General features: G+C 42.5%; 1 protein-coding gene and 1 non-coding gene across 6 annotated transcripts in view; both read right to left on the bottom strand.

Moving 5' to 3' along the window:
- LOC136848055 (zinc finger RNA-binding protein-like) overlaps positions 1-22,190 on the bottom strand; it is an 84,067-nt gene that overhangs the window by 26,686 nt on the left and 35,191 nt on the right. For all 5 annotated transcript variants that reach the window (XM_067120188.1, XM_067120190.1, XM_067120187.1 and 2 more), the window contains 2 exons: positions 7,070-7,217; positions 503-627 (listed from right to left, as the gene is read on the bottom strand). In XM_067120188.1, the coding sequence (XP_066976289.1) occupies positions 503-627; positions 7,070-7,217 (273 nt within the window). The remainder of the gene's footprint in view (positions 1-502; positions 628-7,069; positions 7,218-22,190) is intronic.
- LOC136848286 (5S ribosomal RNA) lies at positions 17,764-17,882 on the bottom strand. Its single transcript, XR_010856006.1, has one exon. It is a non-coding gene; the product is annotated as a 5S ribosomal RNA (ribosomal RNA).

Here is a 22,190-nt window from a genome sequence, read left to right on the forward strand (position 1 = left end):
CTGGCAAGGGTGCCATTCGATTTTCAGTAACCTGTATATTTTAGGATTAGCCTTGACTTTGGTGTTAATGCAACTTACACATGATTTACATTTCAAAATTAGACAATAAATCCAAGTTTCAGCCAACCCACACTTCAGACTAAAGACAGATAGTTGGAGTGGTTGAACAGCTAGATTGAAGACTGGAAGCAGGACTGCAGATAAGAGTAAAACTTCAAGAGTAGATGCAGCTAGGGGTCAAAGGGAGGCTGTATACGCCTTTAATGCACCATATAGGTACAACAGTAGAGCACCAATATCAAACATGATGATGATAGTCCCCAACCTCCTTACTACTAACATCACCTCACCTCAGTTAATGTCTGGAAACAAATGGCATACAAAAATGCGTAGCAGTTAGCCGTTACCTGAACAAACACGCTCCATGTAGGGACACCTCCGACATAACTGCAAAGGATCCACAACAAAATCAAATTTTTAACAACTGAAAATAGAACTATACCTTCTACATCTGTACCAGTTGCTCCAACACTGAAACTTTTCTGAAGAACCACAGCTCCAGTCCCTGGGCGTACAGAGGATACGGACGCTTGTGGTGATCTGGATTCAACCACACCACCCATTCTCCTGCCAAGTAAAATTTGGTTATCCCTAAATAACTGGCATTATATCAGATGACTGTTTTATACCTACCAAGCATTACTGAAACAATGACAAAAATGATGAAATTTAAGCAAAACACCTTTCTACGTCAAGATACATATATTTTCATTACTGTTATTACACTATAAATGGACCACCAGTCCTAAGAAAATAAAACTAAACACTTGTGAGAGACTTTAACAGGACAGTGGTTCCTCAGTGTAAGAATAATTCGTTTTTCGTCTTTTCATTATATGAAGCAAAATTTTCAAAAAATTCTGTTTCCATGTATGGGCTAAAAATTCTATTTACGAGCTGTTTGGTGGAATCTTGCGCGCAGCCGGCCAGGATTGTGGGGGAGGGGGGAACAGGATCCCCTTGGTCCTGGATTTATAGGGGAGGGCCATGTGGATGTAGGGACACAGGGATACATAGTGGGGAGGCAATAAAACAACTGGGATGATGGTTCTCTTTTTAAAATGTCTAAGTAGGTTCTGAAAAGTTCTTAAAAGACCTCATTTGCCTCATGACCCTGACAGAAACTAGGTGACCAGCGTTAATCTAAATTGTACCTTACGTTTGTGTTTGTGGCCGAGACTTTGCATAACTTTACCGTATCATATTTTTGTAATTATATTGTGATTGATAATTGGAAATACCAATGCCACACATGAAGAAGAAGCCTGTTAAGAAAGTGATGAAGAAAAAGGAGTCTTTAACTGTTGAAGCTAAGAAAGATATGATTGCCAAGCATGAAGCTGGCACACGCGTCTGACTTAGCCTGAGAATACGGCAGATTTATGTCAACGATATGTACCGTTTTAAAGAAGAAAGAGAAAATTAAGGCATTAGACACTGCAGAAGGAGCAACAAGAATATCGTTTAAGCAGCGCCAGCAAGCGATGGAAGAAATGGAGAAATTGCTGCTTCTCTGGCTGACGCAGAAAGAGCTTGCTGGAGATTCTGTGAATGAAGCCATGATTTCGCAGAAAGCCTTGACCATTTATGGAAAAGTCGCCAAGGCCTTGCCAGGCCCTTCTCAAGAAATGGAATTCAAGGCAAGCCACGGCTGGTTTCAAAAATTTATGAAACAAACAGGGGTACGGTCAGTTGTCCAGTGTGGGGAGGCTGCGGGCACAGGTCAGTTGTCCAGCGTGGGGAGGCTGCGGGCACAGATACAAAGGCAGCTGAAGATTATATGAATGTTAAAAGTTTCATGGATTCTCAGGGCTACCAACCCCAACAAGTATTCAACTGTGATGAGAAAGGTCTTTTTTGCAAGAAGATGCCAAAGAAGACCTACATTAGATCCAAAGAAATGAAAATGATACGACATAAGCCAAGGCCAGATCGCCTTACGCTTTGTTCTGTGCTGATGCATCGGGGGATCTAAAAATAAAGCCATTGCTGGTTCATCATTCCGAGAATCCACGAGCATTTAAGGAACATAATGCGCAGAAGAGGCAGCTGGGTGTCATGTGGAAGTCCAACAATAAAGCCTGGGTCACACAGGCTTTGTTCTTGAAGTGGTTAAACGAACCGTGCTGGCCAACTGTAAAAAGTTATCTAGAAGAAAATGGATTGCCGTTCAAAGCTGTACTTGTAATGGACAGCGCACCTGCCCACCTGAAGGACATGAAATATCGCAACCTGTTGGACAGACAGTTTTACTTCATCAACACTGTGTTCCTTCCTCCCAATGCCACTCCATACTCCAGCCCATGGGTCAGCAGGTCATATTCAACTTAAGAAAATTCTACACTAAGGCTGTTTCAAAGATGCTTTGAGGTTACCGAAGCAATGAACCAGACCCTTAAGGAGTTTTGGAGGGAGCATTTTCACATTTTCGGCTGCTTAAAGCTCATTAATAAAGCATGGCAGGGAGTCACAAAAAGAACACTCAATTCTGGATGGAGAAAACTATGGCCTAACTACTTTCCTGAACGTGACTTCAAAGGTTTCGTTCATGAGGACCAAACTGTAGAGATCGTGTCAGTTGGCAAAACCATGGGGTTGGAGATAGACCATGAACATATAAACAAACTGATTGAGGAACACGAGGAGGAGTTGACAGTGGTTGAACTGAAGAGAGATGCTTGAAGAGACAAAGAGAGGCGAGTCAGAGGAACTTTTTTCATCCGAGGATGAGGTGGAAACCTGACTTTGCCATTGTCACCCACAGAAATCAGGAAGTGGTGTGAAACGTGAGAAAACCTAAAGAAATTTGTAGAAGCAAACAATCCAAGGTGCACCAAGGCAGAACGCAGTGCTAGTTTGTTTGATGATGTGGGGACGAGTTATTTTTACAGTGGTTAAATATCACAAAAAGCGTCATTCGATAGGTATTTTACCATACCAAAAAGAAGTGATTCAGGCAAATCAAGTGTAAGTGAAAGCAAATGGGAGAAACATGGCGAAAAAGAAAAATCAACCGAGCCGAGTCCTAGTGGCACATCTGGGAAGTCAGTGGGAAGTGAACACCCTTCTCCCACCCAATAACCCACCATCCTCTCCCTCACCTCTCTATTGTCTCACTAGCGCTGGCCCAATACACTTTCTCAAAGTATGATTCTCCTTCAATTTTTTATTGTTACTGTACTGCATTTGATTGTTTTTATATGGTACCCTTGTTATTTATTTATTTATTTATTTTTTTTTTTTACATGAACTGTTACTGTTTTTACGGGTCCCAGTGGCACATCTGCGAAGTCAGTGGGAAGTGAACACCCTTCTACAGACCAATAACCCACCACCATCCCATCCCTCACCTCTCAACTGCCTCACTAATGCTGTCCCGAACACTTGCTCCAAGTAAGATTCTCTCTTGATTTTTTATTGTTACTGTATTGCATTTGATTGTTTTTATATTGTATCCTTCTTAAATTTATTCTTTCGTTTTTTTTTATATGAATTGTTACTGCTTTTACGTACATACAGTACAGTAATGTTTTTACTGTCTCTTCTCCTTCCCTCCTTAACTAAACGCTCGCTCCCTTATCTCAAGTCAGCTGTGCGTTACGGCGGTGACGTATTTTTGTTCATATTTTGTGTTAACTTTATTGTGAAATGCTTCATTCTTTTATTTATTTTCTTGAACATGGTTATCATGAACAATATATTGAGCATGTGCTTAAAATAATTGTATTAAAGTGGGTACAAAGGGTTGATATGGGGGCAATTCCTGAGTGTGGGACAAATTGATGGAATTCCCATTATTCCTTATGGGAACACCTGGATCAACATACGAACATTTCAATATACAAATTGGAATTCGGAACTAATTAAATCTGTATAAGAAGGAGCTACTGTATGCCACTCAAAAATGTAGATGCTGCCATTACCTATCGAGTGTAAGTTCCTGTACTGGGACAGAAGGATATTCAATGACATCCAACCACAAATAAAGTGAGAAACCAATATGTTATCAGGTTAAAATGTATACATTTAAACGTCAGTTTACAAGACTGATGAATGTATTTATGGTAATTCTGTAAGGGGAAAATGGAAGCACTTCAATATTAATGATTACGTTGACAGGACTTGTAAAATTATTATGACTTTGTAATTAATATAGTTATTAATCATCAAAACAACATAAGAGATACAGTACCACCCTAATTTCCCAAAATTAGACTGGGAGCCAAGAGTGTTTATTCTGAGTTTTGAACACAAAAGGTTTGACCCCGTAGTTAAGTAGTGCCTAACCCAACAGCTCATAAATATATTGCTGCCAGATCAAAACTCTGGCCGAGGTATAAAAAGGGTTCAATTTTTCAGTCAGTCTCCTGAACACAAATTGATCAACGACAGCAATGTCAAGGCCTTGTCTGGCTGTGATTTTACCTCTGCTTTCTTCCGGAAAGGGAAGATTAAGCCCTTCAGGATGTTAGAGGAGGACCTGAATACCATCAGACATCTTTGGATCCTAGCATCAGACAAGGTGGACACTGAGGGAGTCACAGAGTTCATCTGCAATATGTATGGGTACTCGGGCAATAACATCAATGAATGCTGGCATACAGCTTTCCTGAAGGTAACCGACTGTACAGAGAAAACATCTCTCAAAAATGTGACAAAGCTAAACTGTGCTTCCCTCCCTCCATGTGAAAGACAGCTTTACTGCATATCAAGCGTGCAAACTATGTTGCCAGGATATGGAGAAGGGTGGACACACCCATTCCAACTTGTGGCTGGAATCTTTGTAATTTTGGGTGGTTGGCAACCAGCAGAGGATTTCAATCCAAACAGTTTCCTGGCAGTTCTGATCCTGCAGTGCGCCTCTCCGCACTGAACAGTGTGTCAGATATATCAGCTCACTCAGACAGTTTTGGGAGTGAAGACGAGGAGCTGTCGGAGGACACCTGGAGTGACAACAGCAATAATGATGAGTAACAAAAAAAAATTTTTTTTTTTTTTGCTGTCTGTGTGATTTTCAATGCAGTTACATTTTGACAGCATCGCATACCAAATAGCGTTTGGCCATGTAAATGGACATTTTTTCCAATACACAAGTGTGCTTAGTTTTGTGAAGATATAATTACTGGTAGCTATATGTGTTACATTTTCTAGATATTACTGGTAGCTATAATGTGTTACATTTTCAATACACTCATATAGTGAAATAATTATGAGAAATTAGAATGAACTCATGAGGCCCCACAAAAGGTTTTTAGAAATGTTTCAGCCTTGCGTTCTTAACTCTGAATAAAAGTGAATTTGAATTTCTGATACTGATGTTTAGTAGAAAACAGAAGGCAACCTCTTCTTTTTTCGATATGTTTCATATTCAGAGCAGTTATATTTTGACATATTCAGAGCAGTTATATTTTGACATGTGCAAGAAACCCTAAGTAAGAGGTGGAAGGAATCGAAGACCATTCGACCTAATGTGAAAATGCTTGTGGTAAGAACTCTGAGAGCAATGACATGACAAACAAGTCTGGAGAGCTGGGTCGGCTGACCCACCAAAGGAGGGGCATGCAAGTGAAAGCCAACATACTCAACATAGTATGTTGGATGGTGTGGTGCACACCACCACATTCACTGTTAATCCCTAATCCCTTGAGGAGCAAGGTGGAGAGGGGTGAAGAGCCTAAGTACCCTGTTTCAAGCCTGGCCATGCAGAATCCCTGTAACAAGCAGAGTGGGGTGAGGAGCTTCAGTACCCTGTTTCAAGCCTGGCCATGCCAAATCTTTGTAACAAGCAGAGCGGGGTGAGGAGCTTAAGTACCCTGTTTCAAGACTGGTCACGCAATCCTTGTAAAAAGTAGAGGCCACTCAAAAGAGAAGGAAAACATCCTATCTGTGCATATTGCAATGTGCATGCAAGCAATGCCAGCACATACAGCAATGTTAATGCTACAATTTTCTGCTGCAGTCACACTCAAAGGGATTGCGTATTTCTCCATCCACACGAAGGCGTAGTCTTGGGAAAAGGGAGGGGATGACGAAGAACAAGACATGGAGTTTAATGATGATGTTCAAGAAGAGAAAGAACTCCTAGGCCTTTCCCTTTTTCTTTGTTATGTAGTAAGCTTGCTGTCAAAGAGTGCAGGTTTTCTGGGAGGAAGTACTTCTTTGGTGGCTGAAAGATAACCCTTGGCAAGAGAAGCATTCTTGGAAGGTGATCAAAGAATAGATGATGGCAGAGGAGAAGAACCAGCAGGCTCTGACAGCAGCATCACCATTGGAGTAAATCCAACCCCGTCCCCCCCCATGACAGCAAAATATCTTTGTACTTCCTTTTCCACTTGCTAAACCTTTCTCACTAAGAAGTCTAATGTGCACAAATCTCACATGTGGAAGAACGGGCACAGGCCATACCTTGACAATGAGAACAATGCTTACATGGGTCTACATATGAAGAAGACACGAAGTGACAGCATGGCTGCCAAAGGCCCTCACATCTACATCACTCATTCTTCTCCATGTGAGATAACAAAAAAGCGTACAAGAAAAAAAAAAAAAAAAAAAAAAGTTAAATTCAGCTACGTTTACCCACTGGAGCAGGGAGAATGACACGGACAGTTAATGGATCAAGTGGATGGGCATTTATGAAGAGGCAGTGGGATTCTTCCACTCACTTACCAGTGTCACCATACAGCTTTCCCGTTAACTGCATTCATTTACCCAGTCAGCTGTATGAGCGAAAGACTTTCTCCACTTTTTAAAAAGCGATGGTTTGTATTTCCATGGGAACAAATAAAGATTTAAGCATGAAATTTCCATATTCTCCAAAATCAGAGAATGCAATACACAAAAGGCAAAATTCCACCATTTAATTCAACTTCTTTCCAATGAGTTATGGCTAGCAACTTCAAAGGAAAGTAATTTTACATGCAAATAACTTTGTTAAAGAAATACGAATAGTAATGCAAGTATTATATAACAGTAATAAACATGAGAAAAAATGTTTAATTACTGGTACCTTTGTCTTTTCCTGTGAGGCTCTCCGTCAAGATGCTGAGCCATTGGAGTGTCTCCAGTGCATGGTACCTTGCACAATTCGCACGTTAATGTTGTAACACCAGCTGCGTGACTCTGCGTTACAATACCGTCTTCGATGGCTCTTTTCACTGTTTGCAGAAAGAGGATATTCTTATAAACTTGGGAACAGGATAACATAAAAGAATCTAGTTTGATTTCTTCAAGAGGTTTCCTCACAAGATTTTTCAATTGTTTGATTTTAACACTTGGCGTATCAAATCAAATCGTTTTACTTTTACAGATGACACTGCACTCTCCAAACCCCGGGAGAAATTGTCACCTGTTATCCACGAAGGGTTGCAATTATTTGGTTTTGATTCAAGATTCAACTTGTCTTAAATACATGCATGAAAAATATTAAAACAGTCTTTACTCTACTGGTAAAATTGTGGATGGATGGATGGAAATTAGTGATAGAACCTAGTCACCGTCAACAGAGGTCATTCAGTTCTTTACATATTTTTAAGGGATGTACCAACCACCAAATTTAGAGGAATTATCGAATTTTAATTATTAACAGTTTTCAACTGGTTGCATGTCCTTTTAAATATATAAAGAACTGACAGTTTACTTGTGAACCTAAGTTCTGGAGAGAAGAGGCGAGGCCTTTCAGACCCACTGGTTTTGCTATGACACACCCCTGGCTCCTCCCAGACAGCCGTGGCGAGCACAAACCACGCCCATCGGGCGGAGCAACCAGAGACATGCGAGTTGACAAGAACCAAACCGCCATATTTGAAGTTGCAAGTTGCTATGAAGTATATCTGTACTTACCATTCCATTTTACTGCTGAGAGATTTATTTGAGATTGCAAATTACTACAAGCAGTAACTTAAAAGTTCCAATTTGTGAATTTTGACATTTCCATTCCTCTTATATTCTAAGATAATATAATGTGACAGTAGTTCACCTCCCCTTTTCAAGATATTCCTATCTTGTTACCTAGAAGTTGCATTTCCTCTAAATGCAAGGATAAGAGTAAGTATACCTTAAAGAAATTTATGAATAATTGAAAATTGTTATGGCTGGCCTTCAGAAACATGTAAGCTGTTGACTTTTGTATGTTTACTTTACAAATCCTTTATTTCCTCCAGAATGGTCTCCTCGGTTCTGGGGTAGGGTCGGAGGGTGAACTAGACCCTGGGTCTGAAAGGCCTCGCCTCTTCTCTCCCAGAACTTAGGTTCACAAGTAAACTGTCAGTTCTAGAGAGAGAGGCTTCAGCCTTCAGACCCACTGGTTTTGCTCTCACCTGATACTTCAGGGGCATGAAGATGAAGTCCTGCAACGACTGCATCGAAAGCACCCTGTAGACCGAGGAGAGCATAAAATGACCCAAATACAGAGTTGCTTTTCCAATTCATTCTAGCCATTATCTCTTGCAGCGTAACTCCATTATACATCATCCTTGAAGCTGCTTGACCTCTGATAGAGTGGAAATTGGTGGAGTGTTTTCTGGCATTGGGATCAGCTCTGAAAATACAGTCCCTGAATAGCTGCCTCATCTTTGGAAGGGACATGATCTTGAAGTTTTCATCCAGCCAAATATGGTCTTCCCTATCTATGTTCCTTTCTGCACAGATTTTATTTGTGTACTCCAGATAAAAGTTTAATTGTCTAACTGGACAAATTTTTGGCTTGGTAGGGTGACGCCTAAAGCTGAATTCAATAGGAGTGTAATTGTTTCTCTGATTCTTGGCCATGAAGGAAGGGTGGTTCCTTAGCACAATGGTTTCTGGCGTGAAGGTGCTCCTGGAGATACATAGATGATTAAATTGGTTAGCTCTCAATGGGCAAGCCAAAGCTACGAGGAATAAGGTCTTCTGAATCATGAGCAGCACAGAATCATCTCTTGTAGCGTTGAGGAAGGAAACCACTTTATCAAGATCCCAGCCTGGAAATTGATGAGAATTGCTGGGTCTTCTTCTATTTACTCCATCAAGCATAGCTTTAATATACTTGTCTTCTGTTAGGCAATAATTGGGAAAGTATCCTTCAAACCGGTCCAAGAGCAGCTCGGTATCCTTTTAGTGTGTTGTATGCTAGGCCCTTGTCTATTAATTCGTTGAAATAGAGTAGCACTGATAAAAGAGGGAACTTGTTACTTCCATATTTATTGTGTATGAACTTTTAAAGCTCCTGACGAGATTTTGGTACTTGGCCATGGAGCTGTCTCAGAAACTGGAAGTAATTTTGTTGCATATCTCTGGAGGAAATATGGAAGGTAGTTGATCTTTTATATTCTGAAGGCGATCAAATTCAAGTGCTGTCGCTATGGGTAAGGTACAGTCCATATGAAGTATCTGGCAACCTTCTACTTTGACTTTGTACTTCCGGTATTCCTTGGAGACTGTCTTGACTAGGGGATCCATGGTTCCGTTTCCTGGGAAACAGTGCAGCAGAGCATGTTGTTATCACATTCATTATATATCTTAAAAGCAACTTTATGCAGTAAGAAGCCTGGGGGAAAAGCATAAAGAGGAGAAGAACCTTCCCAGCTAATGTGAAGAGCATTATTACTGATTGCTTTTGTGTTGGGTACGGAAGAACAAAATCTCTTACATTTAGAATTAAAGCCATTGGTGAAAAGGTCTATTTCAGGAAAGAAATTCATATCTGTGCAAATTAAATTGAAAAGATTATCGTCAAGAGTGGCTTCTGGATGTATGGAACCAAAGTCTCTCGATAGGGAATCAGCCATTACATTGCTTTTCCCTTTAATCCATTTAGTTTGAATGTCTATGTTGTATTTTCCTTTGATGTTTAGTAACACTTTGATGGCCTCCTGGGCCGATTTGTTCCTAATGCTACCATGTTTTTGACCCAACAGTATGTTACTTGTGAATCTATGTGAATTAGTACCACTTTGTTTCTTAGTTTGTCTCTGAAGTGTTTTATACAGTAAATGCATGCAAGTAGTTCTCTAATGTTAATGTGCAGAGTATTCTCATTTTGTAGCCATGTATTATTAGTTGAGAGTATGCCATGTTCTCCTACTAATGCTCCACCCCAGCCAAAGTAGGATGCATCTGTGAATAGTTCTAGATCTACTTGATTATTAGGAATGTTTATAGCACTATACATGTTAGTCTGTTTCCATGCTTCTAGAAAGGATTTGAAAGAAGGAGAAATGATTCTATATCCTTTAGCAAAATATCTATGAAATCTGTGAAGGAATTTAAGATGGTATCTACCATAAAAGGTGTAGTAGGAACAGAAGTTAAGTGATCCTATCAATCTTTGATATAATTTGAGGTCAGATCTGTTCAAGTTGGATACTGTATTGGCAAGCCTGATACATTTATCAATGTTTTCCTGCATTGGTCTCATTGTTTTGTTCTCCAGGTTATAATGAACTCCCAGGAACTCTATCTTTTGCACTGGATGAATAACAGACTTTTTAATAGATATTTGCCAACCCAGTTCTGTGAGCACTTCAATGACTATTTGGATGTGAGACTCGCATTTGTGAAAGTCATCTGCCAGTATGAGTATATCATCTAAGTAGTTAAAGATGAGTATATTTCTTCCTAATGTACTTAACTACTGTGTACATTAGTTTGGAAAAGATGTAGGGAGCTGTCTTTAACCCGAAGGGAACAACCGTCCATTTGAATTTACGCTTTCCTAATTTGAACGTTAAGAATCTTTGAGCACTGGAATGAAGAGGGACGTGCCAATAAGCATCCTTTAAATCAAGTCTACATGCCCAGTTGTTTAAATGTAAATAAGGGAATATAGTTTTAGGTTTCAGCATAGAAAAAGAAGGTTTCTTGATCATAGTATTAAGGCATTTCATATCGAAGATTAGGCGAATGCTCCCATCGGGTTTAAGCTTGTAAAATATGTGGTTAGAGTAGTAGAAAGAATTTCTGTTAATTTGTTCTATTACCCCTAGGTCTAGTAATCTGTCACATTCTCTCTCTAGTATTATTCTCTTGCTAGAAGAATAATATCTATCAACCCCAAATCTTTTCAAAGTCTTTTGAGCCTTATTTTTATTGGTAAATGGGAGTCTCACACCCTTACTGATCAAGTTGCATGCAAAAGAAGAATTTGGGAGTTTTTGCCAATTTTTTAATTTATTTGTCAATGACCTACCTATCCCACTTACTGGAGGGGCGTGAGAGGTTTCCTTGGAGCTAGAGGCTTCTGTAGGGAAATTTAACTCTTCCAATATCATTGAATTGTTAGTGGGTACATTTGCCAAATTTTTATCTTTACTGTGAAGCTCCAGGTTATTTTCCACTTGGTCCGAGCAGGGCTCGATGGTATTAAGATTTAAAGCATAATTAGTTTTGTTTCTTATCTTTGACGTCTGAATTAATTGCTGTCTGTCCCCCTGTACTCCTTCCCCCTCTTCGGCCACCTCTCTTGATACCTCGCCTGTAGGGGATTGAACCTATTCCTGAACCCAAAGCTTCCCCTGACTCTTCTGTAAAAGTTAAATTTCTCTCTGGGGTAGCCCTGATACTTGCCAAAGTTGAACCTTCCACCTCTAGAGATAATGTCCCCTCCTCTAGGAAGGGGACCGCCTCGAAAGCACGAAGCAATAGCTTTCCTTTGATCATCTGATAAGACCCATATATCATTAGTTTCAGCTTTAATAATAGCATCTCTGATATCTAAATTGAGGTTCCTGGGTAAAGTTCTACTTCTGAATGAGCGGATTAAACTTTTAATTAGATCAATGTGTTTCCTGAAAGGCCCAATTATCACTTTAGTAATGAAATCAATATCGTTAATCTTAGAGGGGTAAGCTAATTGCGCCAGAGCTGCATGCCCTTGAAAAGAAGATATAGCCATCTTAATGTTTTCAATATCAAAGTGAAATTTCTTCTTGAAATCTTCATTAAACAACCTGCCACTTGGCCAAAAGTTCAACTTTGGCAAATTTATCAATTTGAAAAGGTCTGCAAGTTCTTTATTATGATTACAAACAAAGAATTGATCATGAGAGTTCTTGTCTCCTTCACTTAATGTTAATGCAATTAAGGAGTCATTTAATTGTATTTTCCCATCTCTGTGAATGGAGGGCACAGCATTAAAATTGTTAGATATATAAGTAGGAATAGGTTTGTTAAAGGTAAGCGGGTTAAATTCTTCATAGTCACTACTATCTTCATTATAAGTTGTAAATAATTCTTCATTTGCATTCTCAGGTAAATCTACTTTACGGCGAGGGCGCTTAGGAGGAGGGGAATTGTCATTCCTTTTTGCAGTCGAACCACTTCTGCAATAGGAGTGAAAAACTAGACTCAAATTTGATAATAAAAGTTTAACTGATGTCTATAATATGGCTCATGAATTTACAATTCAGGTTGGACAGCAGCAGACCTAGAAGGCTGAAGCCAGGCAATCGGGTTCTAGGCTCAAATGGCCTTCATCGGTTAATTCAGGTCAATCGGCATCCTCTCACTAGTATCCCATACTTAAAATTATATAGCCTCTACGGTAATCATCTTATATTATTTATATAGCCGACCTGTCAGAAATTCTTAAGACGCAGTTCCTCATGGTAAGGGGTGAACAATTATATCGAAAGGAAACGAGTGTGATATAAAATTCTACCCATTAGCTGAGGTAGGCGCAATTATACCGCCATTGACAGGAACCCTCCAGTTAAATGTCGACGATAGGATCTCGGTGGGATAGGCGGAAGGAGCGGCTAAGAGGTAGCCTAGATTGACGTAGTATGTTAAACTCAAAGTTAGAAAAAGTTAGGCTAGTTAGGCTACTCGGCTCTTTGTACGTAAGGCAAATCTAATTAACACCTCACCTTACAACATTAATTACCTTTGGCATATAAGTATCTAGTCCTTATAAGGTTTAGGCTCACTTTACACATAGTTTAGGATTATATGATAATGTACTTGGTCTCGAAATTTATCTATTCTCAAACTTTTATGATTATAACTACCGTCACGGTCGGCACCGCTCATTGTTTACGTTTTACTGCCATGCTTGTGACGTCATCTGTCTGAATCATTGCTATCCAAGACGTTTTTATATAAAAACAGAATATTAAACCTTACCCTTTCTCCACTAGTTTCAATAATGTTTGATTCTGTAATAATAACATTTGAAGAATTTCACTGTTGGAAGGTTCCTGGCTGGTTTCTTCCGTTTTGGGACATCTCTTCTTTTTGGGTTGTGCCGGTGGAATATTGTCATCATCGCTAGTTTCGCTGAGATTATGCACATCTGCTGCTACTACGACTTTTTTGGACATTTTAATTAGTTGATTAAGTCGTTGTCCCTCGTGACAATAATTAGGGGAGGGTTGTAGTAATGGTGAGGTGTAACAGGTGTTGCCTGTGTCCTGTCAACTTCAAATATGGCGGTTTGGTTCTTGTCAACTCGCATGTCTCTGGTTGCTCCGCCCCGATGGGCGTGGTTTGTGCTCGCTTACGGCTGTCTGGGGGAGGAGCCAGGGGTGTGTCATAGCAAAACCAGTGGGTCTGAAAGGCTGAAGCCTCTCTCTCTAGAACTGAATGACCTCTGGTGTTGGTGACTAGGTTGTATCACTAAATTCCACCCAAAATTTTACCAGTAGATTAAGACTATTTTAATACTTTCGATGTACATATCTAAGATATGGTGAATCTTCAATCGAAACAGCTGTTTAGTGAAGGTTTCCATGTAGGTTAACCACAGTTACAGATGCAAATAATTTAGAAATGAACATATCATGAAGCAATAATGCTAAAACAAATATGATATTTTAATGATAAAATAAAGTTTGTTCATACTTACCTGGCAGATATATATATAGCTGTATTCTCCGAAGTCCGACAGAATTCCAAAAACTTGCGGCACACGCAGTGGGGCCAGGTGGTTAATACCCATTCCCGCCGCTGGGAGGCGGGTATCAGGAACCATTCCCATTTTCTATTCAGATTTTCTAGTGCCACTGTCTCCTGAGGGGAGGAGGGTGGGCACTATGATTATATATATCTGCCAGGTAAGTATGAACAAACTTTATTTTATCATTAAAATATCATTTTGTTCATGCAACTTACCTGTCAGATATACAGTATATATAGCTGAATCCCACCATTGGAGGTGGGAAGAGACAGAATAGGATTTAGGAAACAAATATATGTAGGCGATTGACGCCTTGGTTCCTTACTTGTTAGCATAGCTGACTTCATGATTACAGTCACCGAAGCCTGCTTCTGCTTTACTACAGTCTCCAGCAAGGTAGTGACCTATATAGCTGGTGAGTTCTAGATGATCTGTCCACGGGGGCATGACCACAATGGGACTAGATCATAAGACCATACTGTGAGAGCAGAAGGAGCAATGACCAACCACCTGACCGAGAGCATCAACAGGACCTGCCGAAGGGACGCCAGATCGGTGGGAAGTCCCCGTAACCAACTTACAGCTTTCGACATGCCCTCTCCCTGGTCCTGGGAGTCCGACAGAGGTCCAGGCCTAAGTTAGCATAGCTGACTTCGTGATTACTGTCACCCAAGCCTGCTTCTGCTTTACTAGAGTCTCCAGCAAGGTAGTGACCTATATAGCTGGTGAGTTCTAGATGATCTGTCCACGGGGTGTGACCACAATGGGACTAGATCATAAGGCCATACTGTGAGGGCAAAAGGAGCAACAACCAACCACCTGACCTAGAGCGTCAACAGGTCCTGCCGAAGGGACGCCAGATCGGGGGAAGCCCCCGTAACCCTCTTGCGGCTTTCGACATGCCCTCTCCCTGGTCCTGGGAGTCCGACAGAGGTCCAGGCCTAGAAGCGTTATGGGACCGATCTGACGTAAAAAAACAAAATCAAGATTAAAATATACTTCCTAACCTCTAAAGGATAGGATGAGTATCGCTCCTGCCCGCAACACTGTGTCTGCAGAAGCGACAACAGGTCCTGCCGAAGGGACGCCAGATCGGTGGGAAGCCCCGTAACCCTCCTGTGGCTTTCGACTTGCCCTCTCCCTGGTCCTGGGAGTCCGACAGAGGTCCAGGCCTAGAAGTGTTATGGGGCCGATCTGGAGTGCGGAAACGTATGGTCCTAGCGAATAGCAGTCTTCGAATGTCGCCTTCACGTCCCGCAAGTAATGTGAAGCGAACACTGAATTGCTTAACAGAAGGTGGTACCCAGAAGATCGCAAAGGGACATGTTCTTCTGGAAAGCCACCGAGGTTGCAATGGCTCTAACTTCGTGAGCCTTAACTTCAAAAGACTCAAGTCACTGTCTTGAACGTCGGAAAGTGCGTCTAAAAAGGTGCTTCTAAAAAAGAACGCCAGTGCATTCTTAGAAAGAGGCAAATCCGGCCTCTTGACAGAGCACCACAGACTGTCCGAAGGACCTCGACTTTCCCGAGTCTTCTGCAAATAAAATTTGAGAGCCCTGACAGGACACATGACTCTTTCTGGTTCATGTCCGAGAATTTCCGTCATACCCTTAATCTCGAAGGTCCTGGGCCAAGGGGTAGACGGGTTCTCGTTTAGCAAGAACATACGGCTTAGAGAACATAATGCATTATGGCCTCTAAAACCTACATGATTATTGATAGCCTGAAGTTCACTAACTCTCTTAATGCAGTAGCCAGAGCAGTTAGGAAAAAACCTTCCTTGTCACATTCTTGAGACGCCAAGAAAGAGGCTCAAGGTATTTGACATAAAAATTTAGGGCGACATCCAGGTTCCAGGGAGGCGTCCTGGAATGAGGTACCTTGACAGTCTCAAAGGATCTCAAGAGATCGTGAAGATCCTTGTTGTCGGCTGATAGTCTGAATGCAGATAGACTCAGAGCGGGAAGTTTTGAGGTACCTTTCGAAATGGGGCTGCCTGAGCAGATCTACCCAGGGCGTCCCCATAACCTCCACAGCTCCTGACATACTTCCTCGTGAAGGGTCCACTCGGTCGGTAGAAGCTGCCGCTGTCGATCGAGAAGGTCCGCGTGGATATTCTGCAACGAACCTCGTGAGGATCGTGATCCCCGCGCATGGGCCCAAAGCAGGATCTCTTTCGCCAGGGCGAACAGGGACCGGAACGAAGTTCCTCCCTGTTTCTTGAGGTATGCCAGGGCTGTGGAGTTGTCTGAATTTACTTGTACGACTCGGCCTGACACTTGGCTCTCGAAGGATTGAAGGGCCAGAAGGATCGCCCCTAATTCCTTGAGATTGATGTGCCAGGACACCTGTTCCCCTCCAGGTGCCTGACACTTTCTCCCCTCCTAGTGTTGCTCCCATCCCTCCCTGGGAGCGTGGGAAAACAACACCAGGTCGGGGCTCTAAAGGCATAGAGAAACCCCTTCTGCCAACCTCGAGGGGTCGAGCCACTACCTCAGGTGAATCTTGAAAACGGGAGAGATCTTCAGGGTCTCCTCTAGATTCTCCTTGTCTATCCAGTTTTCCGCCAGGAAAAACTGGAGCGGCCTGAGATGAAGTCTTCCCAGGGAAACAAACTTCTCCAGAGAGGAAATGGTCCCCAGCAAACTCGTCCATTCCCTCACCGAGCATATTTCCTTCCCTAGGAAGGAGGAGACTTTTTCTAAGCATTGCTACTGACGTTCCTGGGATGGAAAAGCTTGAAAAGCCACTGAATCCATCTGAAACCCCAGATAGACGATGGACTGCGTCGGGATCAGATGGGACTTTTCTCGTTCACTAGAAGTCCTAGGGACTTTGTCAACTCTAAATTCGCATTCAGGTCCTCCAGACACCTTGACTGTGAAGAGGCTCGGATGAGCCAATCGGCCAGGTAAAGCGAGATACGAATACCCGCCAAGTGAAGCCATCTCGCCACATTTCTCATGATAATCATGAAGATCATGGGAGCTGTGCTTAGCCCGAAGCAAAGAGCTCTGCATTGAAACACTCGTCCCCCTAGTACAAACCTCAAATACTTCCTCGACTGGGGATGTATGGGAACGTGAATGTAAGCGTCCTGTAAGTCCAGAGCGACCATCGAATCTCCTGGTCTTAATGCTCCTAAAACAGACTGGGACGTCTCCATCGTGGAACTTCTCCTTCACCATGAAGCGGTTCAGTCTACTGACATCAAGGACTGGTCTCAATCCTCCCGACTGCTTCGAACTAGGAACAGTCGGTTGTAGAATCCTGGGAGTCCAGCTCCAGGACTTGCTCCACAGCTCTTTCTCGAGCATTTGCTCTAATAGCTCGAAAAGGATCTGTTGCCTCTCTTGATGGAATGAGGAAGACAGATTCCTGGGCGACGTGCACAGAAGTGGTGAGTCGAGAAAGGGGATCCTGTATCCTCTCTCGATAACTTCAAGGGACCAGGTGTCTGCCCCTCTTGCTCTCCAGGCTCTCGCAAACGAAAGAAGCCTGGCTCCTACAGGTGTCTGGAGGCGCTGCAAATCACTTCCTGCCCCAAGATTTAGGCGGGGCTCCGCCTCTGAAAAGACCTCTACCTCGGGGAGAAGATCTCGAGGAAGAAGCTCCTCCACGAAAGGGCTTCTACTTCCTGGAGGTCTGACCTGACAACGACATCAAAGGGACTGCCGGGCGTCTTGACAAGTGGGCCAAGAGGTCTTGAGTGGCCTCCTTCAAGCTGGAGGAGAGATCCTTGAACAAGGACTGGGGGGAAAAGATGGCTCGAAAACGGGGAGAACAGCAAAGCCCTCTGCGACGGAGAAACTGACTTTGCAAAAGTATGACGCCAAAGGCATCTGGTGTTCCCAGGCGGTCACCCACCCAAGTACTGACCAGACCCAACGTTGCTTAACTTCGCTGATCGCACGAGAAGTGGTGCTTTCAATGTGGTATGGCCGTTGGCTGGTAGGGCCATAGGCTGTAAAGTTACAGTACAAGGCCCTCTTCTTCAAGAGGCCCGTATAAAAGAGGGAAGCCAGTTCCTCCGAGCCATCCCTGACTGCCTTGTCCATGCAGTTCAACACGCTGGACAGCTCCCCCAGGCAGATCGAGTCGGGACTCCTAATCCTGACGTCTAGAGCCCCCAAACACCAGTCCAGGAAATTGAAGACCTCCATGGTTCAAACAGTCCTTTCAAAAGGTGATCCGTCTCTCCGACATAGTCCAGGACACTTTGGCAGCCGACAGGAGGGACCTTCTAGGCGCGTCGACCAAGCTAGCTGTGTCTCCTGGTACAACGAAGGAACTCTTGAGCCGACGCCCTCCCGGTCTCTTACCACATACCTGCCTTGCCGCTCAGCTTGGACGGAGGCAGGGCAAAAGAAGTCTTGCCTTGGGTCTTCCTTCCTCCATCCAGGTGTTAACCTTCTTGAAGGCCTTCTTCGTGTCGCCAGAGACGAAGTCATCTTGACAAACCCCGCGCTCTCCTCGTCTAGGACGAAGCAAACTGCGAAGGAGGAGAGAGAGAGAGTGGCTGAGGGTTTGAAACTTGTCGCCAAACAAGTCCTTAAGAAAGGCCGGCTAACACCTGGTAGTCCGTAGACGAGGAAGGGGAGGCTGCTCAAGGACTGCAGGCTCCGACTCACAAGAGACTTCTCCTCTTCAATGGGAGAAAACGAAACGGCCTTGCGGTCCAACACGCAGATGGGATCTCGCTTCCCGCAGACTTTGATTGCTCTGAAGCGTCACTTCGAGCAACCAAAGAGGCGCCCTCCCGAGAGTCCATCCGGCGCCCTGCACGGCAGCGAGAGGAGCGTCCTGACGAGCAGCTACAGAAGCGTCCAGGATAGCTGCTTGCGGAGCGTCACGATGACGGTCCAGCCGAGCGTCCTGCACGGCAGCGAGAGAAGCGTCCTGACGAGCAGCTACAGAAGAGTCCAGGATAGCTGCTTGCGGAGCGTCACGCTGGTGGTCCAGCCGGCGTCCTGCACGGCAGCGAGGAGGAGCGCCTGACGAAAGCAGCTACAGAAGCATCCAGGATAACTGCTTGCGGAGCGTCACGATGGCGGTCCAGCCGAACTGCGTCCTGCACCGCAGCGAGAAGCGTCCTGACGAGCAGCTACAGAAGCGTCCAGGATAGCTGCTTGCGGAGCGTCACGCTGCAGCAGAGCGTCACGATGGCGATCCAGCGGCGGTGAGCACGACTGGGAGACGAAGCATGCTTGACAGAAAGGCCCCCAGTCAATATATTGTTAAATAGGCTACCTACTTGGGAAGTCTCAACTCCCGCTTAGCCTACGAGTACTAGAATTTGGCTCGCCTCTGTTAGGCCGGTAGATTTAAATCAGTCTCAAGCAGATAAAACCTATTCTCGTCGTTTTAACTAAAATTATGGTAGGTTATCCCTGACTAAAACTAATGTTTGATACCGACCTGAGTAAATTATGGCACCTAACGCTTACCGTGCTACTTTGAACTCGCGAAAGCGTTTGTTTACTTTTTTTACTAGGAGGCAGCCATTGCCTGCGTGGACGTCACTCTAGTCCCTGCTCTCGGAGACTATCTCCAAAAACAAACCTTACATTTCCTTTAATAACTCCATAAGTGTTTGATTTTGTTGTAACAACATAGTTACTAAAACTTTATTGGACATATCCTCTTCAGCGACCACGAGTCCGTTTTCACGACGTGCACTTTGACTGACCCAGCGTTACTATTGTTTCTTCTTTATTATCGCTGACTCGCTCAAACTATGCACCTTCAAAATAGATATTTTGTTAGCCATCTTCCAGATGCAAAAAGGAGCACTATTAGTGCGAGAATGAAATCCTGGACTAATAAATTAGCAGGGTGGGAGGCAAAGTAAGCGATCATTTATCAAGCAAACCTGCCCCCTACACCTCATGCATAGAAAGTGAGGATCTACCGAAACTTTCGGTAGCCTCACCTTAAACTCATTCACACAACATACTCTGAAGCTAGCAAAACTAGATCTAGACATCATCCAAAGAGCAATCAAAATCAAATTCCACAAAAGCGTATGCCAATCCACAATCCAAAGACAAAAACCAAAAGTCAAAAAGAATACTTAAGTGGAAAATAACGAGTTTACGAAATGCAAAGACGGAGGTACTGAAAACAGTTGTTGACAGTACCGGCGACAGAGAAAATCTGAATAGAAAATGGGAATGGTTCTGATACCCGCCTCCCAGCGGCGGGAATGGGTATTAACCACCTGGCCCACTGCGTGTGCCACAAGTTTTGGAATTCTGTCGGACTTCGGAGAATACAGCTATATATATATCTGACAGGTAAGTTGCATGAACAAATTCATTTTTTTATTGGTTTATTGACAATTTTGTTCATTGTTTATACGGTAGCGTGAACTACAAATTGTAAAAACGTATGAATATTTGTAAGTTATACACTGGTTTGGACTATTTTGTGTAAATAAACATATTTTGAAATGTCATTGCCATGCCAAAAACAATACATGTTTAGATTGGTTCATCGACAATTTTATTCATCATTCGCGTGGCACTGCAAATGACAAATTGTAAAAAAAAAAAAAAAAAAGTAAAAAAGTTTGTATGAATGATCCTGGATAGGATCAAGTTCAAGTTATGCATTACTTTGGACCATTTTGTGTGTAGACAAATAAATACTTCTTTCCTAAATGTACATACATAAACTTTTTCTCCTACAAAACATGTTTAGATTGGTTCATGGACAATTTTGTTCATTGCTTGTACGGCACTGTGAATGACACTCTGTAAAACAACCCCTGTAAAACAAAAGTCAAAACCATCTATACAAAAATAGTCCCCAACTAAATTTCCCATTCTCTCTACAGCACTAGCATCAGAAAGAAAAAGGGTTATAATGACCTAGGGATAGCTCGCTCAAGATGTCCTGATTCTCTACAGATTCATGAAAATCCACAATTTTTAGTTTTGCCATTTTCTCAAAAAAATTTTTTTCCCCAACTAAATGCGTATTTCTCCAAAAAGTCTGAACTAAATTCGATAAACCTTTTACTGGGTGTAGTAAAACTGTCTTTATTTTGTTGTTGGGAAAATCCCTTTTCAGTTTTTTTTTTTCACATATGAGGGGGAAAATCAGTTTTCAGTGCAACTTTTTTTTATTTTTTATACAGGCAGTTTCCCCCTTACCAGCGGCATCAGCTGACTGTGTTTTGGTGTTATGGCACTTGGCTAGCAATGCTGTTAACCAGATTTTTGGCACTGGCAAGCGACTGCACTGGTATCCAGTTAGCCGCACCGTTAAAGCGGTTTATCGGCACTATTGTCGCTGATCTTTAGTTAGTGGCACTTGGCCAGCAAGAGAACCCTCCCCTTTATTATTATTATCAAAATAGTTTAACCAGACCACTGAGCTGACTATCAGCTCTCACAGGGCTGGCCCGAAGGATTTGGATGAAATGACAAGTCTAGGCTAGAAGCCTAGCACTGGGACCTACTAGGTCACTCGTCAACATTGAAAGAACAAAAACCAAAATGAAATTAAAACCTGTAAAAAGGCATACGCTTTCATACTGGAACACACACACAATAAATACAATTCCATATACACTCACTAAAAAGGTATATTAAAATTCAAAATAAATTAAGTAAAATCATAAAACCCTTCCCTTTAACCAGGGACTGCCTCTATTACTGTACTTCTGAAGTGACAATTTTTTTCCAACTGCAAACCAAATGAACTTATTGCACCCCCAAAATTATTACTAGATTCTAATATTGAGATTAAACTTCAACATAAATACTGAGTATTTGGTATATTGAGTATTTGGTATATCTTAAAGATTCCTAATGATATGTATATATGTTTCCTAACATACAACCTGAAATTCTTTACATAGTTTTTAGCCTGCAAATGCAAGCTGGAACGGCTGTTTAACTTTCAGACAAGGTTGTTGGCTATCAAGAGGTAAGGGGAAGTCCAGCCCACCTGTCGGTAGGCACTCCGCTTTACCTTCTAGCCTAGATGCCAGAGTGAGAGGTGGCCGAGATGAGTTGTTAATGTACAAAACTTCAGGTTTATGTTAGGTAAAATACAAATTACTTGTAACATTTATTTGTTCTTACACAAATAAAAACCTTTGTTCTTTACATACAAAGCTTACTCTTTGAAATGTCCGGTTGGTCTGACCTACCTGGGAGGTGCCTTCCTGGTCTGGAGCAGAGGAAGGCATGTAGAACATATGGGTTGTTACAACAAAGACTTCTGGGCATCAAGAATTGAGTGTACT

This window comes from Macrobrachium rosenbergii, chromosome 18 (genome assembly GCF_040412425.1).
Source record: "Macrobrachium rosenbergii isolate ZJJX-2024 chromosome 18, ASM4041242v1, whole genome shotgun sequence".
NCBI classification, from domain to species: domain Eukaryota; kingdom Metazoa; phylum Arthropoda; class Malacostraca; order Decapoda; family Palaemonidae; genus Macrobrachium; species Macrobrachium rosenbergii.